At 36.0% G+C, this 13,574-nt stretch overlaps 1 protein-coding gene across 2 annotated transcripts in view; it reads left to right on the top strand.

Moving 5' to 3' along the window:
- Positions 1–669: 669 nt before the first annotated feature.
- The window catches only part of LOC122021616 (transcription factor bHLH121-like), a 30,640-nt gene continuing 17,735 nt past the window's right edge, over positions 670–13,574 (top strand). The window contains exon 1 of one of the 2 annotated variants that reach the window (XM_042579753.1): positions 670–922. In XM_042579753.1, the coding sequence (XP_042435687.1) occupies positions 903–922 (20 nt within the window). In that variant the 5' untranslated portion in view covers positions 670–902. The remainder of the gene's footprint in view (positions 923–13,574) is intronic. The other variant, XM_042579752.1, reaches the window with a different exon arrangement.

The following is a 13,574-nucleotide window of genomic DNA, read 5'->3' as shown; positions in this document are numbered from 1 at the left end:
AAGGTAAAGGTTAGAAAGAGCTTGCTCAACCAAGATTTATCATTATCCTAAATCCACTATGACCACACGAGGAGAGAAAGTCAGAGCTTGATGAAACCCGGAGGGTGTTGGTCTAACATACAAAGTTATGGTAGAGCGATGATCTGATTGAGTTTATTTGAATCGCATCAATTTTAAATCTCTTTTAAAATTTATAATTTATATTACAAATTTGAACATACTTTGAAAATTTTTAGAAAAAAAATGTTTATTTAAAATTAATTAATTAATCATTAATTGTTTAATCCAACGCGCGCGGTATAAGTTATTATTATTGTTATTTTAATAATTAAATGAGTATCTGCATGATTTTGATTTTGATTTTTGAATTTTTTTTTTATTTTTGACAGGGATGAGTATCAGTATGATTATTAATATTATGTTAATATAAGTTAAGTGGCCAATCAAAATCGCATGTTGATGGCTGAGGCGCTAAGGTTGTCTTGCTTTCCTTGCCCGCACACGGGATTGCTTTTCTTTCCTGCACGGAATGACTCGTGAAAGGGCCTCGCGCGCTCCCCGTCTCTCTGGCTCGACTCGTACGGATAGAATTGGGCTCCACGCCTCCACCAGAAATTAACAAAAAGCAGCGCCTATGTTTTTTTTACCCATACCGATGAAGCAACTTTAAAACGAAAGTAAAGAATAAATAATATCCTCCCCTTTTTAATAAACGGCAAGTTTCAACTAGCAAAGCATCCTTCGTCAAACGAATTGGGCAATCCGAGTTGCTTCCCCCTCCAGTCGCTCCACCAAGCAATTGAAGCGCTAGGAGTCCCTTTTTGAGCTCTTTCTCTTGCTGCCACAGCTCTGCCGTTAAACTTTTTTCTGGGAATCCGCTAAACTTTTTCTAGGGTTTAGCGATGGATCCGTTCGACAACAGGTGCCGATCAATTACTTTACCTTTCATTTTTAGAGTTTTATTCCCGTTGCAACTGTTGTTGATGTCTGACAATCAGCAGGCGCGACGGACTATTTAGGGTAATAAGCTAGTGACGATAGGAGTTAATATTGAGAAAATGATATTTTTTTGCTATATATAAATTATAAGAAGAGTGTGGAGGTGGAACAAAAAGTTAAAGAGTAGAAGTCGAAAGAAGTTTTTGATCTCATTTTGCGCTATTTTTCGTATATTCAAACTTCAGTTTTAACCTTCCGGTACTTTTAAGTCTTTTAAATTTATAAGGATAAACCCTGATTTTTTTTTTTTTTTGAAATTTCATTCAACTTTGCTGGTAGTCCTAATTCAACCTGTAGCATAGAAGGGAATTTTTTGATATTTGTGCAGTTAGACTGCTTTAGATCTATTTGATTGACTAGATTAGGTTCAATGGTGAAGTAGCAATCCTATGTTGAAAGTTAGATGAATATCTAAATTGGTAATATTTCCAAAGCATGTTCTCTTCTTTCCTTCAGCTCTCTCTCTCTCTCCCCCTGTTCTACCCATAGTTAGCAAATTCTACAAAATCATGTTTTGAATCACACAATTCAATTTGAATAACACCCAAAACAGATTGAACCTTATGGGAGATTTGTTTGGGTCTAGAATCTGTCCAATTCAATTCGATTTAGACCCATTTGATACCAATCAACTAAGTTTCTATTTTAAACTTAGCCATTAATTATGTGTTATTAGCCAAATAAGTAGTTCTTCATAAATAATATAGGTTAAAAAATCTTGTGCCTAATTCTACTCAATGATTCAACTTCAACATCTAGGATTGAAGTGAGAGCTAGAGGGGGAGAGGGGGGTGAATAGTGCACGTCGCTTTTCATTTTAAAATTGTTCTTTCTTTTTCAAACTTAAGAGTAAGTACACAACAAAAATTCAAACACGAAAGACATGATTTATTTTTACTTGGTTCATAGCCTCTGACTGCTCTGTAGATTCAAAAACACGAGCAATGTACCCTAAATAAAATACTGACAAAGTAGATTGTAGTAGCGCTTCTTTGTCAGAGTAGCACAGCGGCATTGCCTCAGAGTTTTTGAGCGAGATGAGAGCAAGAGGACATATGATGATTGAAGTCAAAGCCTCTGCTGGAGCCTAGTTTTATAGGCTTGGGTCGGTCAGCCAGTTAGCCCATTCGGTTGCCTGATCTCCCTACATTCTTCCGCCGGTACGTCAGCACCTTGACGTCAATCCTCTTCCATGTTAGCTCTGCAACCCTTATCCTTGATTGCCAGGCCAACCAAATGATTCTTATCTCGTGCCACGTCAGCCAGATGATCCTTATACCGTGTCACGTCAGCCATCCGAGACTTATTCTTGTCCACCTTGGATGCCACACCAGCACATAGGACATCTCAGCTGCTAAGTCACACAGTGCCATCTTAGCTTCCGGTCGATTAAACATTACCATTTGGTCGACTAGACCATTCGATTGCCCAAACCTTGCAATACATAGTTACATTGCCCGGACCGTTAGCATAGAATATGCAATTTAAGTAATTGTATTTTACATATTTACTCAACTGTCCGTTCTCAACTTCAGAATCCGAGTAGGATCCATAGTTGGATTGTTGCCTAAGGTTATCCTCGTAACGAGGACTCGACCTTACTCGTTCTTCTTTTCAGAAGAACCTCTTCTATCTAGGAGCTTATCTTTACTTATCATTTGCTAAACATCAATCTTCCAGTTCTGTTTGGGCTTCCTTTGCTAAGCGTTTAATCACTTGACTCACTATGTCTTTCTTTTATTTGATGTCCCGTCCTCACTGATCCATCGAATTTGTTTTGCCAGATGTCCGGTTCTGGACTTTATCCCTGGTGTCCTTGATCCGTTAAGACTTTCATCGCCTAGCATTCGGTCCACTTGACCTACTAGGGCTTTGATTTGCCTAGTATTTGGTCAACTTACCTACTATGACTTTTCTGGTTAAGATACTTGCTGAGCCACTAAATCACAACATAACTTAACTTTAAACATTTGCCAATATTAAAATTTAGGTTCGATTATATGGTGCTCCCTGCACTAACAATCTCTCTTTTTTGATGTTTGATAACCTGGGTTAAGGAAAATATGCTTAATAAAAAATTAATTTTCAAAAACTCCCCCTCAATTTAAACTCTCTCCATGAATTTAAAATTCCCTTGAGGTTTTTGAAAAATATTTTAAAATTTTCAACACTTACTTAAAAATCAACACTCTTACAAATTTTAAATTAATACTTTAAACTCATTTCTCCTCCTTTGACATATATCAAAAAAAAAGGGAAGCTTTAGTTTCAAGTAAACAACAATTTTTGAGAAGGTTTTTAAAAATATATTTTCCAATAGATAAAAAATAAGTTTATGAAAGTATTTTTTGAATACTTTAAAAAAAAATTAAAGCACACTTTGCAAAAAAAAGTTTTCAAGGTAGTTAAATAATTAAAACACACTTTAAAAAAAATGCTCTTTGAAATTCGAAACAAAGTGTTTTTCAAGTACTTAACATATTTTCAAAAAAAATAAATTTGAAATTTTAAAAAAAATATTTTTCAAGTACTTAAAAGATTTTTCAAAAAAAAAGAAAAGAAAATTAAACCCATTTTTTCAAAAAACACTTAACCATGTTTAAACAAATTAAAATCAAGCAAATTAAAACTAAGTAATTTAACTCAAATTAAATAAAACAAGATACTAAGTGGGAATGGTTAAGTCCTTAGAGTCTAAGCATGCATTCCATTTTGTGAATTAAATATTGCTAAAGCATGGTTAACTCTCTCTAGATTTTTAAAAATATAATATTTGAAAATAATTCATCTAATAAATTGTCCTTAAAAGAATGTCTAACTTCTTTTTCCTCGACTCAAATGATATTAAATGATCATCAAGTCTAGTTGGGAAGTTAGTCACCTAAGTGATCAATTTGCATTTATACTCCTTGATTCATGTTGATGCACTTAGTCTACATCTAGAATCAGGAGTCAAGTTCTAACATCTCACACCCATCTATGTGACTCAATACACAATCAAGTTAAACCTAGGTGTTGTGAGATGCAACTCCTTAAATCTATAGGTGCATGATTTTTAAGGTAAGACCTTAGCTAGTTCCATTGTGCAAGTAAATGAATAAGTAAGCTATAAATACATAAACTTATAAGGAAAACAATAGTCTATTCTATTAAGCACATTCCTAATTGCCTTTGAGCATGCTAAACTCAGCTTCTGGTATGTGTTTTGTGAAAATGTTAGCTAGGTTTGACTTGGATTTAATATAGTCAAGTACAATGTCTCATCTAGCTACATGATTTCGTACGAAGTGGTGTTTAACTTCTATATGTATTGTTCTGAGTGATGTATGAGATTTTTTGTTAAGTTTATTGAACTTATGCTGTCAATTAATACATTAGTGTTTATAGTTTAATTCAAAGTCTTGTAATGTGTGCATCATCCATAATAATTGAGCTACACATTCCTCCATTGCTATATACTCTGCTTCAGTAGTTGATAATACAACACAATGTTGCTTTCCAAACTTTGACCTAAAAGTTGACAACCGTCACTTGTACTTTTTCTGTCTAGCATAGTCTGAGTCATTGGTCTTATGGCACAAAATTCCTACATTAAGTGTTTCTTTAATGTATGTAAGTATTCTTTTTACAATTGTTAAGTGTGATTCTATAGCACAAGATTGATATCTCACGTACATACCAATTGCAAATAAAATATCAGTGATCTGCATTTAAGTAGAGTAGACTACCTATAACATTTCTATAATATTTTAAATTTTCCTTCTGAGTCATTATCAAATTTTGCATTTATTTCCATAGGTGTATTAATTTCTTTAGCTTTTTCCCTTCCAAAATTTTTAATTAATTCCTTAGCATATTTGTTTTGAAGTACATAATTTTCCTCTTTTGTTTGTTTTATTTTTAATCTTAAAAAGAAAGTTAAAGACTTATTTCAAATTCATTTTCCATTAGAGTTGTAAAGTCGGATAGGAATTTTATATTGGTTGAACTAAAACTTATGTTATCTACGTAGATTTGGGCTATGAATATGTCTTTTTGAAGGTTTTAACAAATTGGGTTAAGTTGATTTGTTCTTGTGTAAACCCTTTTGAGACTAAGTAGATTGACAACCTGTCGTACCAGACCTTAGATGTTTGTTTTAGACCATATAATACTTTATTTAGTCTAAATATATGGTTTAGGTGGTCTAAGTTAGGGGTGGCAATTCGGTTCGGGTTTGGGTTGACAGGTTCGGGTTGGTAGGTTGGCGGGTTGGCAAATGACAACCTGAACCCGACCTGATTATTAATTCGGGTCAAAATATTCAACCTGAACCTGATCTGTTTATTTGCACTTGACCCGAACCCGAACCCGACCCGAACCCGACCCGTTTGACCCGTTTAACCTGTTTGACCCGTTTAACCCGTTTGACCCGTTCGACCCGTTTGACCCGTTTGACCTGTTTGACCCGTTTGACCCGAATATGACCTGAATTCATTAAATAAAATTTGTATATTTAATTAAAAATTAAAAATAACATTTATCTACACAAATTGAAAATTCATATCATAAATGATAAGTCATAGCAACATTGCAATCAATAGTATAACATATCTCTATGTTTAGGGTTTTTAACTTTTTTAAATTTGTAATTTTAGTTTAAATTTATAATTATTTATAAACGGGTTCGCGGGTTGTAATCGGGTCATTTCAGGTTGACCCGAACCCGACCTGTTTATTAATTGGGTCAAATGGGTCGACCCGATTTCGACCCGAACCCGAAACTACCCAACCCTAACCTGATTTTTTCGTGTTCGGTTCGGGTCGTGTTTTCGTGTCGGGTCAAAAATTGCCACCCCTAGTCTAAGTCTTCAAATTCTGGTGGTTGACTTACATAATTCTTTTCTTTTATAAAACCATTAAGGAATGCGGATTTGATATCCATTTGATATAACTTGAATCCTTTATATGTTGCATATGCTAGCAGCATTCTAATGAATTCAAGTCTAGTTACTGGTGCATAGGTTTCATCGTAGTCTTGACCTTCTACTTGGCTAAACCCTTTAGCTACTAAACAAGTTTTATTCCTTACGATTTTACCTTTGTCGTCTAGACCCTTTAGCTGCTAAACTCTTCTACTTGGCTAAACCCTTTAGCTACTAAACTTTTATCTCTCTTTTTGGTACTTTTTATATCTTTCTCTCTCTCTCTCTTTTTTTTTTTTATTTTTTTCTTTGTTTTTCCTATCTACTATAAAGAACTCCTTATGAGATTGTATATGATGCTAGAGCGGGTGAATAGCGCAATAAAAACAAATTCAAATTATGAGTGATATGCACAATAAAAATAATAAATGCAGTAAGAAAATAAAGAGATAAAAAAAATGCTTAAGGATTTATGTGGTTCGGAACTTCGATTCCTATTCCATGACCTATGGCTCATAAAGGTGAGGTAAGTTAATCAAGCCACTTGGAGAAACTCTTTTTTGTAAAACTTTTACAAAAGATATTAAACAAAGTGCAGCCTTACAAAATATGGAGTTTAGAGGTAAAGAACTTAAAGTCATGAAATAAAAATGAAAGATAATAAGTAAAGACAATAATTTATGAGACAATTGTTGTAGATCGTAGTGTAAGTGTTGATTCTTGTACACGGTTCAAAGTGTATTTGCTCGTTATCATATGAAAATTGAAGCTAAATTCTTATTCAACTTAATCAAAACAATACCATATCAAGAGAATAAATAATACCTGGCCATTTCCTCAAGGATCTTCTAGAAGATTAATTGGCTAATTAATAATTGTAATTATATAAGGTAGTAAGAATATTCTACACTCCCCTAAAGTTCGGTAGTAGATGTTGATTAAAGCTGGCTTAGAGTTTAAATCTTCAAAATTCTTCCTTGCTAGAGCCTTAGTGAGGATGTTGACTGTTTGAAGACTAGTTAACATATGTAGTAACTTGATTATTCCTTCTTTTGTCTTTTCCTATGTGAATTAACAATTAATCTCTGCATGCTTCATTTTATCCTGTTGCATTGGATTCTTTGCAATAATCATAACTAATAATTTCGTAGAACATCTTTATAGGTTCTTCAACAACAATCTACTTAGAAATGTATATTGTACACCCTACTTATAGATGATACCACAAAAACAACAACAGGTAAAATGAATCTATATATATATATAGAATCTTCTAGAATATTAATTAGCCAATTAATTGTAACTATATAAAGAAGCATACAACAATTACTACTAAGCCTTATCCCACTAGATGAGATCGGCTATATGTATTTTTCGATGCCATTGAGCTTATTCTCTATTATATCATTATTTATATTTAAATAGATTTTTTTTGTTTTATTGTTGTTAACAAGGGGAGCCTCGGTGCAACGGTAAAATTGTTGTTTTGTGACCAAAAGGTCACGGGTTCGAATCCTGGAAATAACCTCTTACAAAAAGCAGGGTAAGGCTGCGTACAATGGATCTTTCCCCAAGCCCCCGCATGGCGGGAGCTTCGTGCACCGAGCTGCCCTTTTTATTGTTGTTAACAAGTCTTTTTTTTCCCTCGTTTGATGTGCATATTTGTCAAACTATCTAAAGAAGCATAAAGAAACTAATTTGCCTCGCCTCTTAGTCTTCTCTTTCGCCTAGTATTTGTTTGACGTCGACCTACCAATATTTCTCATTTGCTAAGCGGCTTTGCCTTTCAAATATTCTTTGTCTACTAACTACTGTTGGGCTTCCAAATGTGCCAACACTTGCAAGACTTCTAGTTTACCAAATGTCCAATCAACGATCCTATTTGGACTTCGCCAATCTATCAAAGCCTGATGCACTTTCCTTTTCTGCCAAGTGACTAACCAGTTTTGACCCACTTAAACTTTACTAATTTGCCAACACTTGGACTTCACCAATTTGCTAGTGCCAATTGGAGTCTCCTTTTCTACCAAATGTTCAGTCAACGTCTACCCATTTGGACTTTAGCCATTGCTTCTACAAGTAACGCACCTCTACAGTTAACGCATTGCATAAGTAACACCATATGAACTTAACTTTAAATCTTTACCAAACATATCAAAAGTATATGATCCACCTATAATTGCTCCAACACCCTTTTTCCTTCTTTTTTTTTCCTTTATTTTTGTCTTTTTTTCCATCAATTTATTTTTGCCTTTTTTGTTTTTGTTGCTACAATAACAACAATTTTTCTTCTTTATTAATGGGTTAAAATATAAAATTATAAAGTTTTTGGCTAAAAATGCCAAAAATTTAGTTGTAATAAAAATTTGAGATTTGTTTTGTTCATGGTCCACTGTGCCCCGTGTGATTAGCTAGTGACGAACTGGTATTGGAAATACAAGGGGAGTGTTGTTAAGGAGGTGATATGCTATCGATAGTGTTGTTGGGAAAGTCCTAATGGTTCTTGGTGGCAACACCTTCAAGAACCATTAGGACTTTCCCAATGGTTCTTGGACAAAAAGGCGATAACGCTCGCCCCCAGCGCCCCTTTCCCAATGGTTCTTGCTGCAATTGTAGGTGGAGTTGGGGAGAGAAGTAGAGAAGGTGAGAGTGTCCTTGCTCAGGTAGCTGACAGAGTTGTTACCAAAGTTGGCCTTGTAGATGGAAACTCTGATGGTGGAGTAAGCAACAGGGTTTGAGGGTGACTTCCCAACAATGTGTTGTGTGACATGTGGGGGAAAGGGAGTTGCACTTCAGTTGGTGTGCTTGTGGAAATTGATTAAGGATCAAGTGTTGAGTAGTAGTGGCATCCACTCATCGATGATGGTCCTCACAAGGTGGCGGTAGGAGTCTAACAATGCAAAAAAGAAGGCGATCAACAAGATTGCACGAATTATGCAAAGAAGGTGCAAATATAACGCATGAAGTACATTTCCTATTAAAATTTAGTGCAGGAAGAAAGGGTGGTGGTTTGAGATCGTGTAGTGATTCATTAGGTTCTTTAGTAACAATGCAAAGTAGATTTGGGATAATATGAGGATGAGTAGAGGTGCGAGTGGAAGACAACAACACGACAAAGGAGTTGGTAATTCTAAGGTTGTAGAATTTTCCTCTTTCTTCAATTGTTTATTTTCTTAGGTGCATTTTTTAAATCAAGAATAAGCTCGATCAGTTTATTTTGATGTGCTTGAAAAAGGATTAAGTTAGATTTATTTTGTAATTTTGATATGTGCACTCAACCAAGGGACATATATCTTAGGTCGTAGTCAATGAATAAGCTCGATCTAAGTAAAGTTGAGATTCTTGAGTAGTTTTAGTAGATATAGTTGAGTCAACTTGGTAGTTGACAATAAATGTTTTGCTCGCGCAAAAGGGTTTGCTTCAGTTTGAATTGACTAAAATTTACTTCTAAATTCACTTAAGTCAACTAGGCAATTGACTATTGAAAATAGGTTCTCTTCGAGTTGAATTCATAAAAAAATCTAGACTACTCTAAAGTATCCATTAGATATATAAGATTTCAGTGCACTTGCTCCCTAAATGGATTGTGTTCGACCAAGGTGTTTACATGTTTTCGACAAAGGGTTTAAGTTAGATTTACTTGTGTTATTGATGCGTAAACTTTAGAATACATACAAAGCTCACATAGCTTGATTCAGTGCTAGTATCCATTAGATATATAAGATTTTAGTGCACTTGCGCCCTAAATGGATTGTGTTTGACCAAGGTGTTTACATGTTTCGGCAAAGGGTTTAAGTTAGATTTGCTTGTGTTATTGATGCGTGAACTTTATAATACATACAAAGCTCACATAGCTCGACTCGGTGCTCCCAAGTTGGCATCGGCTCGATGGTTTAGAGGTCCATCGGAGATCTAAGAAGCATGGTATGAGAGATCCGAGGGACCGCTACATGAGGAGAATTAAGTTGTGTTGGTGAAGCTTAACTTGGCACAACCAAGTTACTATTAGCTCAATAACTTACAGGTTACTCATGGAGCTTGATTTGATGCAACCAAGTTGGTGTTGGCTTGATGGTTGTAACTCCATTGGAAATTAGAGAAGAATACTTTAAGACATTTGAGGGATCACACGACGAGTAACATCGAGTTAACAATTGATGGGAGCCACAAGATGTGGAATACATAGGTGAACTAGTAAAGGATGACATGCGGATAAGTGGAGGACTTAGTGCATTTGAGGGACTATGGACTTGACAAGAGATGACCTCCTAGACAAAGTAAAGTTGCAATAAGAAAACTCTTAAGTGAGTTGTGAAAGTTGAGTGACCTTTTAGGGTTAAAGTAGATCTTAACTTAGGCGCTGACTCGACTATAATTTAATCATAGTCGATTTCTTATCAGCTGGATGTTGATATGCTTGTGAACAAGATATTTCTACTTGGAGTGGAGTCGATTGAAACTTTGAGTTCCCGAGTGGTTTTGGTGCGATCATAAGTTTTGATGTTTGGGTAAAGGGTGCTTGTGTTAAAGTGTGGAGTGACTTAGATATAGACACATGGAGTATTTTAATAGCTTAGAATCCATGGAAGATTAGTGAAGAATCAAGGAGCATCAGAGGTAGCTGTTTCTGCGAAGTAGAGTACACAAGTGAAGTGAGAAGGATGAAATGATGTTGGAGGGCTTGGTGTATCTGAGGGACAAGAATCTTTACAGGAGCATGTTGGAGCTGCAGTATGTAAGTAGAGCGAGAAGGATGACATAAGAAGAGAGCTAGTGGGCTTAGTGTAAGGTCTCGTGGCAGAAGGCAGTTGGTGAACTGAGAGTTGAGTGAAATTATACTTAGGTGCAATGTTCTAAATGGTGCTTGAGGTGGCCATCTATGCGTGAGGCGTTCGCCTAGGCGGGAGGCGGACATCAACCACCTCACTTTTGTTGAAGGCAACCTTTTAAGGCCATCAAAGCAATGGTAGGTTAAAAAAAACTTCGATTTTAAAAAAATTCACCGCCTTCTGTCTCAAACCATCGTAGCTGTTGCCGCCATTGCTGTTGCCGCCCGCCGCAACTGCCCTCATCGATCATTGCCTGTTGCCTGTCGTCATTAGGTTAGGCTTATATATATATATAGCCTTTTAAGGCCATCAAAGCAACAGTAGGTTAAAAAAAACTTCGATTTTAAAAAAAATCACTTACTTTTGTCTCAAACCGTCGCAGCTGCTGCCGCCATTGCTGTTGCCGCCCGTCGCAACTGCTCTCATCGATCATTGCCTGTTGCCTATCGTCATTAGGTTATATATATATATATATATATATATATATATATATATATTGTAATCTTGCCTCGTTTCGCCGGGACCGGTGGCATTTGCGCGCCACGACACGTCGTCGGAGCTCGGGGAAGGGTCAGAACCAGTCGTGCGAGCCTTGCGATGGGTCCAGACCTATTACGCACATGTCACTCGGGCCGGTTCGGTGACAGGCCTGATGAGGCGTCCGTCGTGAGACTGTCGAGTCTGGCAAGGTGTTCATCACGTGAGGCCTCAGAAGTAGGGAAGCCGAAACTTCAAAACTTAGTTTTTTTTTAACTTCAGGTTTAATTGAATATTTTAGATTAATAATTTTAATTAACTTCTAACTATGATTTGGGTAATTTGAATAGGCTTAATTAAAGTCTAATAAAATTATCCCATATGTATATACAAAATTATTTTTTAAAAAAATTTAGATTAGCTTATTTATTTTTAGTTAATATATTTTATATTGAGCTATTAATATAGTTAATTAATTTTTATTAATATTATGTATTCAAATAGTAAAAAAAATTCAACCGCCTGCTGCTTGAGTGTGGGTAGAACTCAACTTAAGCAGACTCGACTATTAGATGGATTGGAGTCAATTGCACTAAGGCAGTTGATTGGAGCATTCAACTAGGAAACTTACTGTATGATTATTTTTAATGGGTCAAGCGATTGATTGTTTATGAGTAGTTGATTGATGGCCTATTCGACTTATACAATCAATTAAGAAACATTCTGTATTGAATGTTTCGTGAATTTGTTAGGCTAGCTAACTAATTAGTTGTGATTAATTAACTAATGTAGGTGTTTTATGAGGAATCACAGGAATCAGTTGCAAGCTGTGGGATTCGACTTAGACGTTGAATTTCAATCGGTGGATGAACCCTAAATAATGTAGTCGTCGCAAGAATAAGTTGCGAGTGGAAATCAATATATGAGTCAACTGTTGGATATGTATCAGTCGACTGGTGATTACAATGTCAGCCAGATCGTGCCAAGATTTCGTTGCTTGAAGGATGCTTTATAAGAGGGTTCAAAGGCCATGAAGACAATAACAAGAGAGATTGATTCATTGTTATTTTGTTGAGCCTTCTTGCTAAATCCTAGAATTCTATTATATTCCTCAAGTTTTTCTTGATTATTTTGCATGAGGTTTCATCTTGGGAATGATCCACCTAAAGGATAATGATTCACCTGTGTCATTGTGCGTGGGATAGGTGATTTTTTCTATTATTTTTGTTGCGAATTTGTTTTGTAAGTTAGCTCGGATCGTAGCAGGAGGAAATAATTATTTTTATTTGCAACGTTATTTACCTCCTTCGATGCTTGTTAGATCGGTATGCTAGCGTGATAGAGGGGGGTGAATACCATAACTTGCCTGCGTGTTAGTGTTCTACAAAAATAGTGCCCAGCAGAAATAAAGAACACAATACAAAAGCAAATCAGAGTGATGCCTTCGATTTACGTGGTTTAGTCCCCAAGATGCTACATCCACGACCTATCCATAAAGAGTCCACTAACTTTCTCCTCTTCAATTAAGTATTGGAGGTAGAGAAATCTCCTACAACAATCAGCAAATACAAGAGAATAATAAACATAATGAAGGCTTAGATAAAACATAATATAGGCATGATTGAACTATGTGGATTTCAATTTCGCAACCCCATGGTCCCCTTTTATAGCTTCTCGTTGAATTCTCTTATTTGTTGATTTGGCGACCATCAGTCAATTGAGTGTCACCCATCACTCAAATGCTCCGTCAATCTTATTCTAATCGTGTTGTTGGAACTTCCATCCTTCGGTCTTATTTGAATTGGTTGCTACAACATCAATCGGCTGGGACTGGTCTGAACCATTAGTCAACTCCTTAGTGCTTAGTCGATTGCTCCAAGCGACTCTTGGACATTCTATGCTCTTCCAATGAAATCTAGTCGACTGCTTCAGTCACTTCGAAACATTCTATTTCTTGTAATGAAGCTCAATCGATTGGACACCCTTTTGTTTACTTAACAAGGTCTGATAGCAATGGTTGAAAGATCCTTACCCTTCAATATCCAACCATAATATCCCAAACAGACCTAACTTAGGGTACATAAATATTTGGATGACCAGTAAGATTGAATCTCACCATTATTCAATTGACATATGGACTCCGGCTAGTTCAAATGTCAAGTCTGCCTAAGTTACTTGTTTACCATTCGCCCTTTATATACAGGTCACTCCCTCATCTTGAAGTACCTTAAGTCTCGAGGTTTTCTACTTTCAAGCTGCATCCCTCGGATGCTCTGAGCCTGTTGACCCTCCTTAGCTAGCCTTCTCGCCTTTGCTCATGCCCAACTATAGGTCGGGTTTGAATCAAACTTGGCTTAGACCCTTA

The sequence above is a fragment of the Zingiber officinale genome, chromosome 9A (assembly GCF_018446385.1).
Source record: "Zingiber officinale cultivar Zhangliang chromosome 9A, Zo_v1.1, whole genome shotgun sequence".
Classification (NCBI taxonomy): domain Eukaryota; kingdom Viridiplantae; phylum Streptophyta; class Magnoliopsida; order Zingiberales; family Zingiberaceae; genus Zingiber; species Zingiber officinale.
Note: the sequence above shows the minus strand (reverse complement) of the source record. Positions and strands in the feature narration are given on the sequence as shown.